The 23494-nt window shown below is 36.3% G+C and overlaps 1 protein-coding gene across 1 annotated transcript in view; it reads right to left on the bottom strand.

The window, feature by feature from the left end:
* Window positions 1-23494, bottom strand: part of PLS1 (plastin 1) — a 139641-nt gene that overhangs the window by 5261 nt on the left and 110886 nt on the right. The window contains exons 11-15 of the mRNA XM_047783951.1: window positions 20037-20232; window positions 14938-15016; window positions 10659-10773; window positions 4293-4426; window positions 3448-3571 (exon numbers count right to left, since the gene is read on the bottom strand). Coding sequence (XP_047639907.1) covers window positions 3448-3571; window positions 4293-4426; window positions 10659-10773; window positions 14938-15016; window positions 20037-20232 — 648 coding nt within the window. The remainder of the gene's footprint in view (window positions 1-3447; window positions 3572-4292; window positions 4427-10658; window positions 10774-14937; window positions 15017-20036; window positions 20233-23494) is intronic.

Below are 23494 nucleotides of genomic sequence, written 5' to 3'. Positions count from 1 at the left end.
ACTAAGCCTAAATCAACCCAAGGGCCATATAACTCCATAGCTTGGCTTTCAACCTGCAGTTAGATCTGGATATGAAATCCATCTATATTCTGCTTAACAGTTGTACAACAGTGGACCAATTATTTAACTTTTTAAATACCTCTTTGCTTATAGTTATTGAGAGAATTAAAAGAAACAATGATATATAAAACGCTTAACACAGTAACACATAGGACTCAATAAATGGTAATTATGATTACTATTATTGGTTGATATAGCACCTCCTTATCTTTTGATGAGGGAAAATTACTTTGCAACTAAAAAGGATAATTTTGTCTTTTCTAAAACTTCTGGGTACAGCACTGCCTTCATTATGATTAATAAGTTCTTACTAGTACCACTTATTAGAGCTTTCAAATATAACACGTTGAATTGGAAAAAAAAACCTTCCCACCACAACTATTTTTAGCATTCACTGCCTTATTTCTTATTTATATCTCTTTAAAGGCTTGTCAAGAACCTACTAAGTGCCAAGCACTTTTGCAGTATGTTTCTACCACCTCAGTTCTAGTAAAACCAGTCTCGAATCTGCTTTTCTATGAGCTCTCTCTCTTAAATGGTGTGTGTACTCCCATTTTTCAACAATCTCTCCTAGTCAACTTATCAGTAAGTTTGTCATCCTAGTGTTAATATCACTTTTCATCCAACTCCTCATTTCCTGAAAAATTACCTCAAATTCAGTAAGTTTAAAACTGAATTCATCACCTTTTCTAGAAAGCAGCTGCACCTCATAATATCCCCATTTTTGTTTTTGTTAATCAGTTTTCCAGTTGCCCAGGCCCCAAACATCGTTTTAACTCCTCTCTCTTTCCTGTGCTTCCCTAAGTCAAGAAGCCAAATCATACCCATTCTTTTACAAATAATTATTTACCCTTAACATTCCCAGTGCCCACCCACACTCCTGATCCTTATCACCTCACATCTGAAGTTCTGCCTCAGCTTATGTGATGTCCTTGCATTTATCCCATACTTCCTCCAACCCATCTGCTCCCTAGGTTCAGAACAGTATTCCTAAAGTAGTCACTTTTCATACGTTACTCCCCTTATCAATGCCCTTTTCTCCCAGCCTCTGTCTTGCACTACGTCCCTTAAGAACCATCCTGTCTAGTGAAACTATTTCTCCTAACCGTCTCAGACTTGCCTTTATTCAAGATGGACCCCCTACTAGCTTGTTATCGCCCTCTTGTTCTCCGTCAGTTCAAATCCCTCCTCCATCTCTGATGCTCAAATTCAACTTTCTCCTCACTGACCATTCAGTTGGAAAGGATCACTGAGAATTATCCATAATATTAGTTGCATTATTTCTTTAGATTTTAACATTGACTCTGTAGTATTGCTACCTTTTCATTTATACCAATTTTGTCTTTCAAATAAATGGCCCACACTCTTAGGACCAAAATAATTTCTTATATTCTATATCTTTTCTTTACCTAGAATATTACATAATAACTAGAACTAAATAGTTATTAATTTGCATTTAATATTTTCTTTAATGACATACACGCTTTTTTCACAAATTAATGTACAAATGCATATAATTTCAGTATAACAACTTTTAAAAGTAACTGTCAATTAGAGAATTTTCTATAACACCTTTCCTATTTTAAATTTTAATTTGTGTTTTATATCTAAAATATATAAAGACAAGTCATGGGAGTTCCTGTCGTGGCTCAGTGGTTAACAAACCCAACTAGCATCCATGAGGACGCAAGTTCAATCCCTGGCCTCACTCAGGGAGTTAAGGATCTGGCGTTGCCGTGAGCTGTGGTGTAGGTTGCAGATGTGGCTCAGATCTGGCACTGCTGTGGCTGTGGGCCAGGCCAGCAGCTACAGCTCCAATTGGACCCCTAACCTGGGCTCCACTCCATATGCCATGAGTACGGCCCTAAAAAGACAGACAGACCAAAAAAAAAAAAAAAAAGACAAATAATAAACTAAAAATAAAAATTCTTTTTTTTTTGGCTTTTGTCTTTCTAGGGCCGCTGCAGGTTCCCAGGCTAGGGGTCTAATCAGAGCTGTAGCCGCCGGCCTACACCACAGCCACAGCAACGCCAGATCTAAGCCATGTTTGTGACCTACACCACAGCTCACCGCAACACCAGATCCTTAACCCACCAAGCTAGGCCAGGGATCAATGAATGGTTACTAGTCGGGTTCGTTAACCACTAAGCCACGATTGGAACTCCAAATTCTTTTTTTTTTAAATAAGCAACAATAAAAACTCAGTGTCATTAGTTCCTTCCAAGATGAAAAAGAAAAAAACACATTTGAACTAGGACTCAGGTAATATCTCTGCCAACATCCAGCTGTCCACTTTCAGACTCAGTTTTTGGCAAATAAATAAATAAACTATTGACTTTATCAATTTCTTTCTTTTTCTTTTTATGCCTGCACCTGTGGCACATGGAAGTTCCCAGGCTAGGAGTCAAATTAGAGCTGCAGCTGCAGGTCTATGCCACAGCTGCAGCAACACCAGATCTGAGCCACATCTGCGACCTATGCTGCAGCCTGCAGCAGTGCCAGGGATTGAACCTGTGTCCTCATGGACACTATGTTGGGTTCTTAACCCACTGAGCCACAATGGGAACTCCAAATTTATCAGTTTCTGACATTTCTTCTGCTCTGCAACGTTGTCAAACATTTAGAGCAAAGGGAAAGAAGAAAAAAAGGTGGGTAGATTACTCCTAGGGGAGCTTAAGGTTTCATCTGTTTGCACTCTTATTTCACTAAAAAAAAAAAAAAATTGATGGCTGATTTTTCACATTTCATAAAATTGCAAACACAAGGCTCACGGAACGAATGTGTACAAGCAGACGTGCTTATTTGTAGCTAATAGCAGCTTGCATGCAAAAGCAAAACACAATGGAAATGCATGAGAATTAGTGGGTATGTATGAGCAGGCTACATTTTGAGTGCTTTATGAATCATCCACAAATGCTTGGAACTGAGTAAGTGCCATTATGAAGCCAGATGACAAGATTTTTTTTTCCTACCAGTTTTCTCAATTCCCACTTGAATCGGTTTGGCTGGCTCTGTTATGCCTTGGAAATGATGTCAATACAATTCTGAGACTGCTGCTAGGGAGCACAAAACATTATAGGTCCTACATAAACAATGGCTTTTTTCTCTTTTTCATTTGACAATTGGATTTTTGGCTCTACTTCTTTTTTTAAGATTAGATTACTGACGTCCAATATTAACCTACATTTATACTCAATACCAATCAAAAATATAAGAATTCAAACTGAATATTTCTGGTTTACATATGCCAAATAATTAGTATGCCTAAGCTCATCAATTGCATGTTTCAGGAAAAAATACTGATGTAATTCTAAACCTAAACCAATGTAATTCCTTCCTAAATTTAATTTCTTAACAAAAAAAAATGTTAATATAGCTTTTGATTACCTTGAAGCTGGAAATAAAAGTATTTTTGTTTGCACTTTTAAGAGTCTGATTGACCCATTCAATAATAATTGCATCGTTTACTTTTTCACCCTCTCCAAGGTCTGATAACACATTCAACGTGTACCTGTAACAGAAAAGATGCATATTTAAGACTGAAAGGAGTGAAATTTGCTCTCATGACATTTATATCAATATTTAGATGAATATTTAAGAAATATTTCAGTTCTAACAAATATTTCTAATTTTAGTCTAGTATTTGCACTTAGTTACATTCCAAGATTACAGAGCTCAGTAATGAGAAACAAAAACTACTATATGGTATTTTTAAAAATTAAAAAACTCCTTATAAAGCAGTTTTTCAGAAGCATTAGCAGCAGTAACTAGTTTCTAGATGTTGATCCTTTTGTTTTGTTTTGTTTTCTGCTTTTTAGGGCTGCACCCGCAGCACACAGAAGTTCCCAGGCTAGAGGTTCCAGAGCTACAGCTGCCAGCCTACAACACCACAGCCACAGCAATGCAGGATCCAAGCTGTGTCTTCGACCTACACCACACTTTACAGCAATGCTGGGTCCCTGACCCCCTGAGCAAGGCCAGGGATCGAACCCGCATCCTCATGGATACTAGTAGGATTCATTTCTGCTGAGCTGCAACAGGAACTCTGACCCACTTTTAAAATACAGTATAATTCACAAAACATATACTATCAACAGTGAATCATTTAAAAATTAATATATTTTGCATTGTATATTTCTTCTGTGCTTGCTCTTCTTCAAAAACAGCTAACATTTTAGTTCAAATGACTTTTTGAACTAAAATGTTTGATGCCACAGCAAATCAGCCTTTACCTTCTCATCAGCTGCCACACCAATGCCAGAGTAAGTGTCGAATTCCCTTCATTTAAGTCCTGCCCAGCAATGCCAACCAAGGAGAATTTGGCTTTATTCTTCCCAAGCTCCACTGCATAGTTACAGTTTTCAATCTATAAATAATAAGCAAAAGTTTTGGTATAAAAAGAAATTTTTTAAAATGTATTTATTGAATATGCCAGCCTAGTTCAGTCACCTGAAAAATAATTATAACACTGTAAATTTCTATGACTGAATTGCATTTCCTAATAACCAGTAAAATTAAGGAAGTAACTATGTCCCTTTTATAAATGAACATATCAAAGCACTGAGGGGTCAGCCTAGATAGAGAAACAACTGGCTGAAAGACCCTCTCTTTCTTTAAAAGTCTTGAGTGTCCAAGATTACACAGCTTATTAGTGGCAAATCTGTGACTAAAAACTTATGTTTTCTGCATTCTGTCAACAGAGGTAATCAATATTATTTTGTATAAATTTAAAATTAAGGAATAGAGAAGAAACTGCTCATTGAGAATGTAACTTTTGGAGTTCCCATCGTGGCTCAGTGGTTAACTATAATGGCTCAGTGGTTAACTAACCCAACTAGCATCTATGAGGATTTGGATTCGATCCCTGGCCTTGCTCAGTGGGTTAATTAAGGGTTAAGGATCCGGCACTGCCGTGAGCTGTAGTGTAGGTCACAGACATGGCTTGGATCCAGAGTTGCTGTGGCTGTGGTTGTGGCTGGCAGCTGTAGCTCTGATTGGACCCCTAGCCTGGGAACCTCTATATGCCGCAGGTGCAGCCCTAAAAAAAAAAAAAGACAAAAAAAAAGAATGTTAACTTCTCCTCCAATATATCTACATCTCACTCATCCTCTAAAATTCAGCTTTTAGCCAGTTTGCTTCAACAAAGGAATAACCCTGACTGTACCAGCTGCATCCCTTGTTTGAACTTCTAATCATAGCTTTTTTTTACTTATGTTTAGTATTTCATGTACTCTTTTGCGAACCTATAGCATATAGTTTTAAAAACTATAAAGTGTACAAATCTATATCATACTCTCCTCACCTCTAGCCCAGGACCTAGCACACTGCCATGTCTACAGTAAGAATCTGATGAACAAAAACCAAGTAAATTATCTACCTGACTACTTCTTCCTAGTGATATAAGTACAAGGGAACTTTTTTTTTTGGTCTATATCTCTATCGAGGTTTATTATCTCTAATCATTTAGTACTATATTTCTTTTCTCAGAATATATGTATATATTTTAACTTTTCCCCAGTGAAATTGTAATATCTCATAATCCTCTAACACCACCAGTGGTAAAAGGGGCTGATTAAATATTTTTTAGAATAAAGTAAATGTTTACTTAAGAAAAATAGTGTAACTGGTTCCTCCTGATTTTACTTCCTAAGAAAGTTAAGGCCTCATTACAAAACAAGTAAACCTGAAGAAACAAAAGATACACAAATTTTTTTTAAGATGAAGAAAATATTTCCAGGAAAGGTGAGAAAAGGACTACATAATAACAGAATTTGTGCAAATTAATAGATACTATTATTTTAAAAAAGAGAATCCAAATTCCCAAAGGTCAGTTTTTTACAAATAAAAATGCAAGAAGATACTTTGAACCTGCTATAATATCTTCCTTAATAGTTAATAAGTTAAATCAAATTTTTGACATGTATTCATTTCTTAAAAATGCATTGATAAAATATTCCAATTTTTCTCCTCCCTAGTAGTCATTTTACATTGTAGATTTAATCTTCCAAATATAAATATATGCTATAGAAATACACATAATTGAAAGAAATGGATTCCTAATACACAGAAAATAGCATCTGATTATGTAACAGTGTGAACAAGGGAGATAAAAACCAGCATATTTTCCACTGACACATTTCAAAAGGAGGATTTTCTAGCAAGTTGTAATAATCACTCATATGTAAAATGTGTTCCTATGCAGGACCACTTGTTTTATGATGAGTTTGACCAAAATTCCTGATGGGACTAATGGTGAGAAAGGAGCTCATGGTTACGTTACTATTTATAGGCTAAGATGTTGATGTGACCAGCAATGAAAGAGAATCTAGAAATGCATGCTAGCATAAGAGAAAAGATGTGTTCTAATTTTTTGGCAACATTTGATTCCAAGTTTGGTATAACACTTCTAAGATCTGGAGAGGTACCAAACTAGACAAAGAATAAGAAATTAGGTTCCCGGAGGTAAGCCATGTTTATGGTAGTACTTAGCACTCTAAAAAAAGGTATGCTCCCTGAGGATTATAGAAAGTTAAGAGCATTAGACCAAGAACTGAGTTGTAGAAAATTTCAAGAGTTAACAGAGCGGAAGTTTAAGACCCTGTGAAAGGTAAGAATGAATAAAAAGCAAGAAAAAATTGGAGAGTACAGTCCCATAGAATTAATGGAAGAAATGATTACTAAGCACTTCAGATGCTTTGCACAAAAGTGAAGCTTAAATGGTTTGGAAAATGGGAAAAATTATATAATGAGACATAAGTTTCCAAGTAAAGAAAAGAAAGACTATTCAAGTGGTGCAGCTCTATAAACTTGACAAATGAAGCAAAGTGACGTCTGCTGAGGAGTGCCCAAAGTCCATAAAATAAGTCCCTGGATACTGTGTCATGGAAGTACTGCCTTTTTATTTTATTTATTTTTATTTATTATTTTTTTATTTTTTGGGGGGGCTGCACCCACGGCATATGGAGGTTCCGAGGCTGTGGGTCTTATCGGAACTACAGCCGCCAGCCTACACCATAGTCACAGCAATGCTGAATCCAAGCTGCATCTACGACTTACTACACCATAGCTCACGCCAACACCGGATCCTTAACCCACTGAATGAGGTCAGGGATCAAACCCTCAACCTCACGGTTCCTAGTCAGATTAGTTTCCGCTGCGCCACGACAGGAACTCAATATTTTTTTTTAACATCTTGAACTTATTTCAGGACTTTTATTTCATTCTATTAAAAGCTCATATTTGTTGAAAAGAAGCATTATACATATGAATAATTTGTGACATGCTATAATTAACATTAAAAACTCCAGATACAATGAATGAGTGATTCAATTTGTTTTCTTGTTATATTTTGCATCAGAAATTTTTATTTAAAAAACATATGTGAGGAGTTCCCTCTGTTCCTTACTATTTATAGGTTACAGGTTTGGTCCTTAGCCTTGCTCAGCAGTTTGCAGGTTTGATCCCTAGCCTTGCTCAGTGGGTTAAGGATCCGGTGTTGCCATGAGCTGTGGTGTAAGTTGCAGAAGCGGCTCTGATCCCGTGTTGCTGTGGCTCTGGCGTAGGCCATTGGCTACAGCTCCGATTAGATCCCTAGCCTGGGAACCTCCATATGTCACGGGAGCAGCCCTAGAAATGGCAAAAAGACAAAATAAATAAATAAATAAATAATAAAAAACATATGTGAAATTGGTTAACTAAATTTCCTGAATTCTACTCCCTTGAGAATTATAGGCATATCAAATAAAATAAAAAATGTAGATAGTCCAACCACTAAAAATACTGAAAAATATGAACAATATTAACAAAAAAAATCACTTGTAATTACACTACTCATTTAATTACTTTTAATATTATAATGCCTTTTTTGTCTTTTAAAATAGGTTTTTTTTCCAAAAAAAATAAATAAAATAGGTTTTTTTTAATTATAAAGTCTATAAAGACATATTCATTCTATAGATCTGGAGGAAGAAGTCTTTTTTTTTTTTTTTTTTTTTTAGGGCCAAAATGTAGCATATGGAAGTTCCCAAGCTAGGGATCAAATTGGAGCTGTAGCTGCTGGCTTACACTACAGCTATAGATAGGAATGCTGGATCCAAGCCACATCTGCAACCTACACCACAGCTCACAGCAATACTGGATCCTTAACCCACTGAACAAGGATTGAACCCACATCCTCATGGATACTAGTCAGCTTCATTTCTGCTGTGCCACAAGGGAACTCCAGAAATCCTTTTTGAACACATGTCTGTATTGTGTGTGTTTTTTAAACAGTTAGATTCATTTGTGTATATCCAATTTTGTATCCTTATTTCCATGTCACTATTACTAAAACACTAAAAATGCTATTTCTTTCTTTTTTTTTTTTTTGCCTTTTTTTTCTGTAAATATTGCTATGATGAGCATTGGCACACGACTTCTTATCTAACATTCTGATTATTTCACCAGGATAGATAATAAAAGAAATTATTAAGTCAAAGGACTTTTTGAAGATTATTGATCTGTATTACCAAACTGATTCTAGTGCTTCCTCTAACACTGGATGCAGTGAAATCCAACTGTTTCTTATTTTAAATTGTATTTCTTTATTGTGGGTGAAACGTTTTTCTTGGGTGTACTATCCATCATTATTTCTTCTGTGAAATGTTCACGTCCCCATTTTGCTATTACAATTTTAATAACGGCAATGGAGTTTTTAGCAATTGATTTGTATGAACTATTTATATGTTATGATATTAACCATCAGTTATAGTTACTTTTGTTGCAAATATGTTTCCAGGTTTATTGTTTTTATTTGCTTTTTAATTGTTATGGTGTTTACTTTTGCATACAGAAGTTTAAAATTTATATGTAATCTACTGACCAATTTTTTTCCTTTGTAATTTATCATTCTAAGAGTAGATTTTTTTTTTTTGGCCACCCTGGGGCATATGAAGCTCCTAGGCCAAGGATCATAGCTGAGTCACAGCTGCAGCAACGCTGGATCCTTACTCCATTGGAATTCATTTTGGAAAATGATACATGGTGAAAATTACTTTTTTTCCCTAACAAAATAGTTAACCAGTTGTTCGGACATCATTTTTTGGATCATTCTTCCTTTCCTTACTGAATTTGGAAAGCACCTTGTCATATATTAAGTTCTTATATTTTAGAACATGTTTCTAAGCTATGCTATCTCATTCCATTCTTATATATGTGTTAAGCTATTTCAATTACTTTAGCTTTATAATAATTTTGTATATTTTCTAATAGCTCCTCCTTCAATATACTTCTTATAAGATGTTCTTGAGATTTAGGCCTATGTCTTCTTCCAGTGAAACTTTAGAATCACTTTATAAATCCTATCCCCCAAAACACACACATATATATGCCCATACGGAGACTAACTGGAATTATTTTCCACCTTTAAGTTAATTTGCAAAAATTTTATATCTTTATAATATGCAGTCTTTCTATCCAGAAATATGGTTATATTTCCACATATTCTATTAGAGATAGTTTTTAAGCCATGAGATTGTAGGTTGATTTCATGATAGCCATATTGATGTTATAGCAATTTGAGTCTATTAATTTGTGTTATATACATCATGTTAAATGAAAGTATAAAAAATTTTAAAGACATACATACTTTTTACTTTAGAAAGCAAATGAACCTGATATGGAAGGTAGAAACAAAACCTGGAATCTTAAAAGTGGCAATTTAACAGAACAAGCATGAACACCAAGGACACTACAGATCTCCTATTTGAGGAAGGAGGATACTGGAGACAAGCATTTCCTTTACCATTCATGTAGATAGTCTCCCACCAACTATAATCAAGTCACTGCCACGCTTAAAAAACATTTAATGGCTTCCAAGTGCTTACAGTTTCAAACCCAAACTCTTTAATCTGACATTTAAGGCTCTCCACATCTGGCTCCAATCCAAAATGTTAGCATTCATACTCACTTCTTACCTATTAGAATCTTCTGCTATAGCCAAACCATTTTTCCTAATCATCAGCCCCTCTCCAGTCTCACTATGACAAAATTCTATCCATTTCTCAGAATATAACTCAAAAACCCCTCCTGCATGAAGCCTCTCATGTGAAGGGCAGACTCTGGCTTTTTCTCCCTTAGAACTCATAATATTCATTTTTGCATACACTGCATTATATTGTAATATTTGCACACATATCTAATTTCTTTAGGGTTTCCTGAGGACCAACTCTATGCCTTGTACTATTTTATATCCTGCACTGCACTGTATAGGTTGTAGGTAATCAATAAGTTATCTGTTGAAAAATATTAATGAGTAACCAGTGAAGATCTGCCAAGTTCTGGTGATTATAAAATAGGAATTCATTTATGATGCATCTCAAAGAACATTAAGTACTACAACTTGCTACAGATAAAAACAGTTATATAAAGTGTCTGCCTGAGGGGACTGCTTTCATCTTTCCAAACATTAAAGCTCATTTGTCGAAGACCACTAAGCTTAACACATTTGTCAAAGACTACTAAGCTTAACAGGCCACACTTTACCAAGCTTTATGAAACTCTAAATCCTCTGTTTTATGTCAGAACAATAATAACATAGCCGTGGTCATTATTTCATTCACCTTCTTCATGTTCCCTCCAAGAGCTGGATAAGGAGGTTTGTTGACATGGCTCCAGTCGACTGGAACGCGGATCATTTCGTACAGCTGAAAGATGACTAAGGCATCTGCAAGGTCACTGAGTCAGAAAGAAAAGAAAATGAAGGAGGAGGAAACACTGGTACTGCTCGATTTTCTCAAGTACATTGGAGATGGATTTATGTCCTTAAAAAATACAACGGGGTCATGTAATGCTTAAAGAATAGCAGGCAGAACAGATCATTTGACCCAGAACTTCTAATCTAGGAATCTGCCCAATTTTTTTTCATAAATGTTTACAAAGATGTATGTACAAGGACATTCACTCCCACAGTATTTATAAATTTGGAAACAATTTGAATGCCTGGTAGGAGGGGCTACTGAATAAATTATCCATACCATGGACTCCTGGGTCACCATAAAACATAATAAGGGAGATCTCTATGTACTAACATGAAAAGCATTACACAAAATTATGTTTAAAAAAGCAAGAGGGGAGTTCCTGTCATGGCGCAGCGGAAACGAATCTGACTAGGAACCATGAGGTTGTGGGTTCCATCCCTGGCCTCACTCAGTGGGTTAAAGATCCAGCGTTGCCGTGAGCTGTGGTGTAGGTCACAGACGCGGCTTGGATCTGGTGTTGCTGTGGCTGTGGTGTAGGCCAGTGGCTGTAGCTCCGATTCGACCCCTAGCCTGGGAACCTCCCTCCGTATGCTGCAGGTGCGGCCCTAAAAAAAAAAAAAAAAAAAAAAAAGCAAGAGGCAGAACACTGAACACTGTATATAGTGTATTATTTATCAAAATATTTTCAAGATTAGTAATGCTTAAATACATTTGTATGCTATGGACTATGAATAGCAATTACCTCTAGGCAGGAAAAAAAGGAAAATGGGAGGGGCAAGAAGAGATTATCTGGCTTTATTTTATTCTACATACTTACTTATTTCCTGAAGCTTGTACAGTGAGAATGAGTTCATCTGTTAGTTCTGTATTATGGTTCTTAAAACTTTAAAAAAAAATTATATAAAAATCACAATAGCTACTCAGTAGGAAGCTATTCATGTTAAATAGTGAGGGTTAAGAGGAAGAAATTTATCAGCAAGTAGGAGTTACTGCAGTAAGAATACTACTACTTTGGATTTGGAAAAACACATTCTCCTGAGGCACCCAAAGTATGTTTTCAATTCTGTATGCTGAGGACATAAAGCAACAGCAATTGATTTTTAAATTGCTGGCTCTGTGATGAATTACATAACTTTTCCCCCTCAGCAGCTTGTTCGCTAAGTTATAGCTTGCTAAGACTCATATTAAAGTTGTTTTGCATCTCTGTGCACATACTATATGGCCATGAAGGGGGCTGGGCCCTGTGCTGAAGGATGGAGAGGCAAAGTCTATTATGAAGGAAATCAAGAGCTGACTAAGTTATCTATAAGCACATGGAGAATTTGGTATGAAAAATAAATCACTGAAGTAGTTGTGTAGGTTCTGGAATCTCATCTATTTCATGAATTTTTCTTTTCCACTTTAATGGAATTTATTCTTATTTCTATGTACATGGTATTATTACTCATGTTTTGCAAATAGGGAAACCAAGGCCCAGGGAGAATTCTGAGCTGAAAGCAATCTAAATTATTCTAATACTTTGGTTTGGGTTGGGTTTGGTATACCACAGAGAGGGAGCCAAAAATCACTTATTGGATTAAAGAAGATGATCCTGACACAAATTCACAGACTAGGTACCTAGGTCTGGTGCCAACTAGATCTCTGGCTATTGTTTTTTATATGCATATATCTTGATGATTCTTTTTAAGCTTATGTTACTTTAGAAAATTTTCTGAATTCCCTTTTCCTCTCAAAAAATTACATATACCCAGAATCTCTGTGCTAACAGTTCAGGATCTATATAAGTACAAAAAAAAAAATCTTTATCTTAAAAATGTGGCCAATTCTTCTCCACTATAAATCACAGAGAACTCTAGTGTTCTTGACGTTTACAAAGTTACCATGAAGTCTCAACAAATCTTAATCTCTTCATTTTAAATTTACATCTTAATTAAAAGAAAAAATACGGGGAGTTCCTATGGTGGTTCAGCAGGTTATGAACTCAACTAGTATCCATGGGGTTACCAGTTGGATCCTTGGCCTCAGTCAGTGGGTTAAAGATCCGGCACTGACGTGAACTGTGGTGTAGGTCACAGTTGCAGCTCAGATCCCACATTGCCATGGCTGTGGTGTAGGCTGGCAGCTGCAGCTCCAATTTGACCCCCAGCCTGGGAACCTCCATATGCCACAGGTGCGGTCCTAAAAAAGTAAAAAAAGAAAATAAAAAATAAAATAAAAAAGGAAAATAAATAAAAAATAAAAAGGACAGAGTTCCCGTCGTGCCTCAGCAGAAACTAATCCAACTAGGAACCATGAGGTTGCGGGTTCGATCCCTGGCCTTGCTCAGTGGGTTAAGGATCCAGCGTTGCCCTGAGCTGTGGTGTAGGTCGCAGATGCAGCTTGGATCCCATGTTGCTGTGGCTGTGGTGCAGGCCAGCGGCTATAGCTCTGATTAGACCCCTAGCCTGGGAACCTCCATATGCTGCAGGAGCGGCCCTAGAAAAGGCAAAAAGACCAGATAATAATAATAATAATAATAATAATAATAAAAAGGAAAATAAAAAATAATCATAAAAAACCAAAAACCATATTTAAGTTATTAGGATTAAAAATAAATGTCTCCTCACTACCCTCCTTTCTAAGTTCCATACAGTTTGGTATTCATCCCTCTAAGATTTCTTAACAATTCATGTACAAATAGGTATATAATCAATTTTTAAAAATGAGGTCATAATAGTCCTATTGTTATTTTCCCTCAAGTATATATTATAAACATCCTTTCAATTAGCCCATAAAGATCTAACCCCTCTTTGCCTCGAGCACTTGAGTCCTTTACTCCCCTGCTACTATGATAGAAGTTCCAGTCAAATGGCATATATCTCTTATCATCTAGCTGGAATCTACACATGCCTACTGAGGATTTTATCAAATCAAAGTCTATGACATCAAAGCTAGTTACCACTATAAGGCAATATTGGCTTAAAGTCTATTTTTAATGCACACCAAGAAGCAGAAATCACGGCATCATAAATCCTCAGTTAGCCAGTGATCTTGGCTTTTTGTGACATTAATCTTCAGTTCCTATTTAAGTAATTATCATTATTCATTAAGGAGTTCCCCTGGTGTGTAAATTACTCATAGGTTTAGTTAATTAGATCTTTTTCTGAAAAAAAAATGCACAACTAGCTGAAGGTGAGTTCTTTTGCATTTTTTAAGGCAGGCTAGTGGATCCTATAATAAAGAGAGAAGGACGATTTCCTTTCATCCACACCTAGAGACACACTGTTAGCACTGCCAAAGAGCCAAAGAGCACAGGAAATGATTCAGTAAAATATTTTCTTAGTTAATAATTTGTGGGACAATTGTGGTCCAACTGAAGTTTTTTGGCAAAAAATAGAATGTGAATTATAATGAAAAATGTTCATAACAGCAATTTATAAACTATTACTGTTCTTCTAATTTGTTAAAGTTGAAATAATTTATTTTCTTGATTAGTGATTATAAAAAAGCAAGATGGATTATCTTTACTAAATTATTTATATCATCAAAAATTATAACTAATATTATCATAACCTTATCTTTTTTTTTCTTTTTTTTGCCACACCCACAACATGCAGAAGTTCCTGGGCCAGGGATTGAACCTGCACCAAAGCAGTGACAATGCTGGATCCTTAACCCACTGAGCCACCAGGGAACTCCAATTTTATCTTTTTAAATAATACTTTTATTTTATTTTATTTTTTGTCTTTTTGCCTTTTCTAGGGCCACTTCCACAGGACATAGGGAGGTTCCCAGGCTGGGAGGTGGAATGGGAGCCGTAGCCACCAGCCTACGCCAGATCCAACGCGGGATCCGAGCCGCATCTGCAACCTACACACAGCTCACAGCAATGCCCGGATCCTTAACCCACCGAGCAAGGCCAGGGATCAAACCCAAAACCTCATGGTTCCTAGTCGGATTCGTTAACCTCTGAGCCACGACGGGAACTCCAATACTTTTCTTTTAAAGTCGAGTATATTGCCAATCCCCAGCATTCTGAAACTTTAAATATTAGCTAACATTCTTGAGATTTTTAGAAAATGTTCTCAGGTAAACATACCTACAATTTAAAACTAGAAAAGCTGGCCTCTGGCCATAAAGCTGAAACACATAAAATATTTACCTGTACAAATGATTAATATATGGGCTGACTCCCAAGGAATTCATCCAGTTCCGAAATGTCCTCTCTTCCTTGCTCTCTCCTAGAGTAGACACAAGTTCACACTGATGATTCAGGACAAGAGGAATCAAGGACTATATTTTAAACCATCCTGGTAGATACAAACTGGCCATACATATTTTGCCATGGAACTTGTGCTACTAAAATCTTTTTAGGGGGAAAAAAATTCTCTTATTGCCAAAGTCTCTTTTTTTGCACCTGTCTAGAAAGCCTCCATTTGCTTTCTAAATGTCTCCATCTAGAATGCCTTACTTGATGTCTGTGAATTACTGAGCCATGGGTTTCTCTGTTCAGAAAAGTAACAGATAAACTTCTATGGTCATATCTGTAGTTATAACTACATGCAAAAGGGACAGGACTAAAAGTTAATAAAACAATCTTTTAGCTGTTAGGATATTATTAGCAAACTAAATAGAAAAGCTGTACCCTTCCCAATGCAGTGGCTCTAACTTTGTACAGATTATGGTTTTACACAGGAAAGCTTCTGAGTTAACAAACCTATGGGGTTTTTTTGGGGTGTGGGGGTTGTGGCTGTTGTTGTTGTTTTGTCTTTTTAGGGCCACACCCATGGCCTATGAAAGCTCCCAGGCTAAGGGTCGAATCGGAGCTGTAGCCACTGGCCTACGCCTCAGCCACAGCAATGCCAGATCTGAGCTGCATCTGTGACCTACACTAAGGCTCACAGCAATGCCAGATCCTTAACCTGCTGAGCAAGGCCAGGGATCGAACCTGTGTCCTCATGGATACTAGTCAGATTTATTTCTGCTGAGCCAAGATGTGAACTCCCCAAACCTATGTTTTAATTACCTCAAACAGTGACGATGAAGAAGAGAGAGGATTACAGGTAGTATAAAAACAAGCAATGAGGGAATGTAACTATTTAACAGGCCTCCTAAATTATGTTGTGTTGTTGCTACTGAAAATACATAAGGGACACAGCCCCCACCCAGGGTGCTAAGAGAAAGACCCATTTCATCATAGTATGTGACTAGACCTCAAAGATAGCCTCAAGATAAAACTCTTGCAGGCACTATTATTTAACCTAGGATTAACTACCCTTCCTGAGCATTCCCTTCCTGGCAGGGTTTAGCACAGCTATAAGGAAAATGGTGGCTATGGTGGCCACAAAGTGGGCAAAGAGAGATGGGGGTTCTCTTTGCCACATCTGCCTTCTGGTCATCCCCTGGACTGCAGATACTCCTAAGCGACTATCTCTAACATTACTGTGTGTTTCTCAGCAAAGGTAGGGGACAATGGAATGGCCTTGCCTACGTCTCATCACCAGACTCTTGAAAAATGGAAACATTTACGCCTCTCATCACTTCTAAGCCAAAGTCAAATCCAGGTCACCATCTGGACTTTAGCTTATGTGGGATCCCCAGGACAACTGGGCACATTTAACCATCTGAGCCCCGGGGGCCCATTCCTATGGAGCCATCCCTGCAGTCATCTGCAGACTGAGTGCCACAGACAGTGTAACCTGCACACCCAGAACAGAAACCCAAATCTTGTAAAATCCAAGATTCTGGTTTTTGTGCCAACTGCTCAGGAAATAATCTGCCCACTGTATTTTTACATGTTTTCAGTGCCATCAGCCAAAGGCTTTCCCAGAATCTGCTTTAATTATAGCCATATAATTTAATTATATAGGCATATAATTTCTATAATTAATTAATTAATTATAGCCATATAATTTCTATAATTAATTATTTAATTATATAACCATATAATTTCTTGCTTAAATTTTCTTCCCTCTGGTATCCGTAAAAGATACATGATCAATCTATTGTATCTGCTATATTAACTGATATGAGAACCTTAAGAACCAAGTTAAACTAAATACTCCTAGAACCTAGAACCCATACTTGTCTTATTTTAGGAATTATTAAATAGGTACAAATTAAATATCTGAACTCTCATAGAAATGCCTTAAATATAACCATGCCATGATCGATAGCTTGATGCATGTATTGGGTTTACCTTTTAGTTGCTTCTTTATTACATTGTTATTTTGTTATATATATAAATTTTTTTCTAGAAATTAGAGAATTTTTACATTATTTCCACCTAGGAAAATCCAAATTATGTTTTAAAATTACAAACATTGATAGTGTAACAACAGATTAATTTTTACTTAAAATAATATCCAATTTCTGCTGAACCTGATGATACATAAATATTATAAAAGACACTAAACTCATATTTTAAAGAGTTTTGAAACTATTGTAAACTTCAGTGTTTCATATTTCTTCCTACTGTTCTAAACTAATTATATCATTATTTTAGTTTTTAATAGGTGGAAAGTAAAATAGATTTTATAAGTGAGCATTTATTTATCTAACACCGTTTCAAGTCATCTTGATAAATAAATACTCAAAGCCAAAAGCACTATGCATTTGTGCAAGAGCTATAGTAAAGCATTATGAAAACATATGTATTCCAGGTTGGAAACGCTGTTTGGATTTCAGACAACTAAAGCAATCTTAGATGTAAAATTTTAATAGCTGATATAAAAGAGAGAAGAACTTTTTTACATTCTTTTATTTTCAGGGTCCAATTGACACTGCAATCGATAAAAGTTTCAGGAAAAAAAAATAACAATATGTTAAAGGTAGGCTATTAAGAGGAAACAAAGGAACTAATACCATATATTGTACACTCACTAAGTGATGTATTGTTTTCCTCTTCCTGACCTGACCTTTATTGAGCATATACTGTATACTAACCCATTCATTCATGAAAGGTAATTTTAACTTGCTCTGTAACTCTTCAAAACAAGTGTTATTAATCCTATTTTATATATGAGAAAACCAAGGCTCTCAAAGGTCACTTAGCTATTAAATGGTGGTACCATGATTTGGAAAAAGTCTAATTCCATGGCCTATGTATTTTCTGTCACCACAAATGAATTCTGAAATGGTCTCTCTCTCTACTTAGCCACATAATTGGCTCAATTTAATGTGAAGATTTAATATTTAATAGGGCTTTTAATTTTCTTTCATTCCATATGGATAAAATTCTTTGCCAGTGAGGATATACTAATGTATGAATATGATATGGGACATGATAAGGTCAAGCTTCAAATTTCATAAGGTTCTACAAAAACAAATGTACAGAGGAAAAAACTTCAGTGACAGTCAAAGTCAAATTCATTTTTGGCAGCTGTATCAGGACATACATATGTTCTAAATAAAGTTGATTGATAAATATTTCCCTCAGTATCTTTTTATATAAATAAAGTAAATACTAACGGAAATATTTAGCAATCCTATTCACACTGAAAAATTCCAAAAGCATGCTGAACACTAGCAAAAGAATTCAAACGTGACAAATAGGAGAGCGAGCAAGTTGGAAAAGATATCTAGCAAGAATTCAGTGACTATAAAAAGCAGATCATTTTTAATATGCCACTCTAAACAAAGCCTTCTACTGTAAGACACAGAGGAATTTTGAAATTTTCCAGACTGATAAAAACTTAAGTCTACCTTTTTGATTTTTTTAAAAGTTCCAACCCCTCACCCTAAATTTCTCTGCTGAAAAATCAACAATTTAAAATCGGTCTTACCACTCAATCACCATATAGAGAATACAGTTTTTAATTTAATGGACCCCAGAAGGAGTGAATTAAATTTATCATATTCCTCAAAGGACATATCTGTTAAATCTGAAACTTTCTTCATTAATCACAAAACTGCAATCATAACATGACCAGAACTTTGGAACTCTGGTTGTGGCAGAAAAAGATGATGAAGCTGATCTCTCTTTCTGTCTTACTGGGGAGCAAGGTGGGCGATGTGTGAGAATGACCACTGCAGCATCCAGTGCTCTCCACCAAGAAGAATTCCCACCTGAGGACCAGCTTCTCCAAACTAGAGCAACTTACCCAGACTGTTTTAGGAGTGGCCCCTACCTCGAACAACTGCCACCACTACTGCCACTGTTTTTACTTTTAGTTCTGATGCTAATGTGGGTTTTTATAGGCATTTGAGTGAGTATGAGGATGGGAGAAGAGAAGGAAAGAGGCTTAAACAGATAAGGAGAAAAACCAGACATTGAGAGTGTTTTTGTCACTATGATGATTCATATATTGTAAGCTTCAATGACATTTAGTAAATGTAACACAGCTAAGTAGTACAAAATGATCTATGTTCTGGAACCTACATAGATCCTTTCAAAGATGACTTGAGATAAAAGATTAAGTTTGTTTATTCACAGCAGAGGCTTTACATCAAATCATGAAATCCAACTGTCAAAATTGATTTCCAATATGCTTACAACTATGCTATCCCATCAATATAGATGGCAAATTAGGCAGAGCGTTTAGATATTCAGGTCTTGCTCTGCTATTCTAATTAAGTTTCACTTGTGTTCTTGCTTGTCGTCATTAATTCTTTAGGCATATTAAGACAGAAAGAAAAAACACAACATGAACAATGCAAAAAAATAAGTATCAACCCAGAGAGAAAGAAAAAATGGTACTAATAAAAAGAACATTCAGAATGAATATAGAGTATAGAAAAGTACTAAATACAGTACCTACATTAGGAGGGGTCAAATCTGCATTTCATGAAGCAAAATAGGAAAGTATTATAAATTTTGAGACAGATAACAATAGTCCACACACAATACAAGTAATGAGTATTGTAAATTTTTTCATGTACACTAAAAACATTAAAAAGAGAACAATGCTGGAGTCAAACTGTAACTTTCAAAAGAGAAAACAAGATACAAATAATTATTTTTTTCCAACAGATATCATTCATTGTCCATATTGGCGGTAGAATTATGTGGTCATTTAAGAGAATATTTTAAATGTATGATAGTTTCCACTAAACTCTTATGGAGAAATGACAGACAAGTAAGATTTACTTCAGCATTCTCTTTTAATCAAAACCCAAAATGGCTTTGTTTAAATATGGACTTTGTAATTGATGCACATGCCTACACAGAGTAAACTGCATCTCCCACCACCACCCCCTACCGCCGACAGTGAAGTAGGTTATTACCTCCCAGTTTATCAGTTAAAGACAGAAAAAGCATACCTTCCAATAAATTGATATCGATGTTGTTATTATCAGGCTTGTGTAGGCTTGGGTATGTGTTAAACAAGTTAGCCACAAAAGCTAAATTTAGTTTAGGATTGCCTGAAACCACATCTGCCGGCGTTACAAACTGTCTGCAGCCCAGCTTGTCTGCTTCTCGAAGCATGAATTCAGCACGCTTCAAGTCATTTTGCTCCTAGACAATGAAATAAAACAAAGATGGTCAAGATTAAACTTTCAAATGGCATAATTTTTTATTGATAAACATATTTATAAGCAATTACTGTTCTGGAAATATATCAAATAATGGTTCAAAATAGGGTCAGAATGTTCAGGAATTCCAAATTAACACCCCTGCCCCCATTTCTTTTAAATCGGTAAGAACAAGTCTCTGAGTCTTCTTGCCAGGGTCAGAGGAATATTTCACCCTCTTTACTGAAATACTCAAACAAAATTCAATTTTATTTTATTTTATTTTTTTTTGGTCTTTTTAGGGCCACACTCACAGCATATGGAAGTTCCCACGCTAGGAGTTGAATCAGAGCTGTAGCCACCAGCCTATGCCACAGCCACAGCAACGCCAGACATGAGTCGTGTCTGCAACCTACACCACAGCTCATGGCAACGCTGGATCCTTAACCCACTGACCAAGGCCAGGGATCGAACCTGTGTCCTCATGGATAGTAGTCAGATTTGTTTCTGCTGAGCCACGACGGGAACTCCTCAAACAAAATTTTCAAATGTTGTATCAGTGAGTCCCTACTAGCTGAATTCAAGGCCATGCATTAGAGTATCTTCTACTCTGATATTTCCAGTAGACTCTTTTATCAATGAAAAACAAGGTGGGATACACATAAAAAAAATATTAAAATCAGAAAGAAGAGCTCAGAAGGGTCACAACTGCAAAGCCCTCGAAACAAATGAAATACTTCTCCACAAGAGAGTAGATGAAACCTGTGAAACTGTGTTATAGTCACACATGACATATAACAATATGAGTGACTCCTAGTAATATAATTGCGTTCCAAATACGTACTTGGAATTGAAATGCAGTATGATAAACTTTATATGACGTTTAAAAGTAAAATTAAAAATTTAAGTTTGCAAGAACTACATCTGATTGAAGGAAAACTATACCAAAAGAAAAGCAAAAGAACAATGGACATAAGATTCAAGATGGTGACCACCACATTAAGGTGAGGCAAAGAGATGGGGTAAAGAAGAACCAACAGCTAATCATAAACTGATGTCTAAGTCTTAGCTTTCTTGTGCAATTGAGGGTTCATATGAGCTTGTTATACTTTCAATACAAACAGCTGCCAAACAAAAATAAAAAACGAGGGACAGGCATGGACCCATGGGGAGAGTATATCATGACCAAAGATCATGATTTATCTAATTCTATGCACCACAGTTATAAATAAAATGTAAAATAAATCAGAGAAAGCGACAGGTTCAAGGCTATTAAACAGCAATAAAAAGCTTCCTCAGGTAGGTATGAACAAATCACAATGTGTGGACCTTATTTAGATCTTAATTCAAATAAATTATAAAAAAAAAAAGAGAATCTGACATTTGTAAGGCAACTAGAAATGTCAACATTGGTTATTTTGATGATATTACAGACTATTGTTAATGTTTTAGGTATGATAAGTTATTATGATCATATTTTTAAAGTGTCTTTGAGAAATACATATTGAAATACTTATTGATGAAGTGATACGATGTCTAGGACTTGTTTCAAAATACTATGGAAGAAGAAGCAAATAGGTCGGTGATAAATGAAGAAGAAAGGTTGACCATGAGTTGATAGCTGTTGAACCTGCAGGATGAACACATGATAGTTCCGTATACTAAGTCTGTTCACTTTTGAATAAGTTTGAAATTTTCCATAAGTTTAAGTTCCTAATTTTTGGACTCAAGCTAATTTGGAAATTTTGCATAATTTTGCAATACTAATTTTTTAGGTTTTACCATAATAACATGAAATATAATTAATTGGTGATGAGTCAAGTTGCCTGTAAAACTTATGGATAGTGCACTTTCAGTGGTTAATAGACTTTCATACAAACTATGTTCTGATCAGATTTTTTTTTCCCTTTGGTTTTTAGGGCCATGCTCATGGCACATGGAGGTTCCCAGGCTAGGGGTCTAATCAGAGCTACAGCTGCCAGCCTACACCAGAGGCACAGCAATGCGGGATCCAAGCCGAATCTGCGACCCATACTACAGCTCATGGCAACGCTAGATCCTTAACCCACTGAGCAAGGCCAGGGATCAAATCCGCATCCTCATAGATGCTAGTTGGGTTAGTTAACCACTGAGCCACAAAGGGAACTCCCTGATCAGATTTTAATGATGAGATAGAACCTTCCCTGATATTTACAACTTAGGCTAAAAGAATGGGCTTCCTAGGAAAAGTGTTAGATAGGTCAGGATTTTTGTATAGGTCCTTCCTACAACATAACTACTAGGAACTGTCATCTTTTGTGTGTCACCAAATAAAAGTTGGAAGAACTGATCATCAATGTTTGGAAATCTAACAGCTTGTTGCTCCCTTCGCTTGGACAGCGACAGCCACCAAAGCCCCCTGGTGGGTTCCAGGGATGTTGCACCAGAAGTATGAGTATAGGTTTCATTCCACACATACTCAGGGTCAGAATTCTGCAATTCGCTTTTTTCAGTCATGACAGCCAAATGGCTTAGCACGGAAATTTGGGGCCTAGAGCATGAAAAAAAAAAAAAAAAAAAAAAAACCTCTTGAAAAGCAAAGAGCCAAGCTTTAATGAAGGGCTGAGAGCTCCACCAGGAAATGTTGCCTGTAGAGAACTCTACTCTGAATATGACCGTACTCATTAGTCAAACTCATAGAGGTACAAAGTAGAACAGTGGTTACCAGGAGCTTGGGAGAGAGGGGAATGTGGAGTTATCATTTAATGGGTACAGACTTTACTATACAATGAGGAAAAATTCTAGAGAGGAATAGTGGTAATGGTGGTACAGAATGCAAATGTATTTAATGCCTCTGAGCTGTACACTTAAAAATGGTTAAAATGGTCAACTTTATGCTTTTTTTTTAGGACTGTACATGCAGCATATAGAAGTTCCCAGGTTAGGCATCAAATTGGAGCTGCAGCTAGAGGCCTATGCCACAGCAATGCCAGATCCGAGCAGCATCTGTGACCTATACCACGACTTATGGTAACACCAGATCCTTAACCCACTGAGCAAGACCAGGGATTGAACCTGCATCTCATATATACCAGTCAGGTTTGTTACCCCTGAGCCACAATGGGAACTCCCAACTTTATGTTATATACACTAATTTTTTTTTTTTTGTCTTTTTGTCTTTCCTAGGGCCGCACCCATGGCATATGGAGATTCCAAGGCTGGGAGTCTAATCGGAGCTGCAGCTGCCAGCCTACACCACAGCCATAGCAACGCAGGATCCAGGCCAC

The sequence above is a fragment of the Phacochoerus africanus genome, chromosome 1, assembly GCF_016906955.1.
Source record: "Phacochoerus africanus isolate WHEZ1 chromosome 1, ROS_Pafr_v1, whole genome shotgun sequence".
NCBI lineage: Eukaryota > Metazoa > Chordata > Mammalia > Artiodactyla > Suidae > Phacochoerus > Phacochoerus africanus.
The sequence above is the reverse complement of the archived record's forward strand: the minus strand, read 5'-3'. Positions and strand labels throughout refer to the sequence as shown.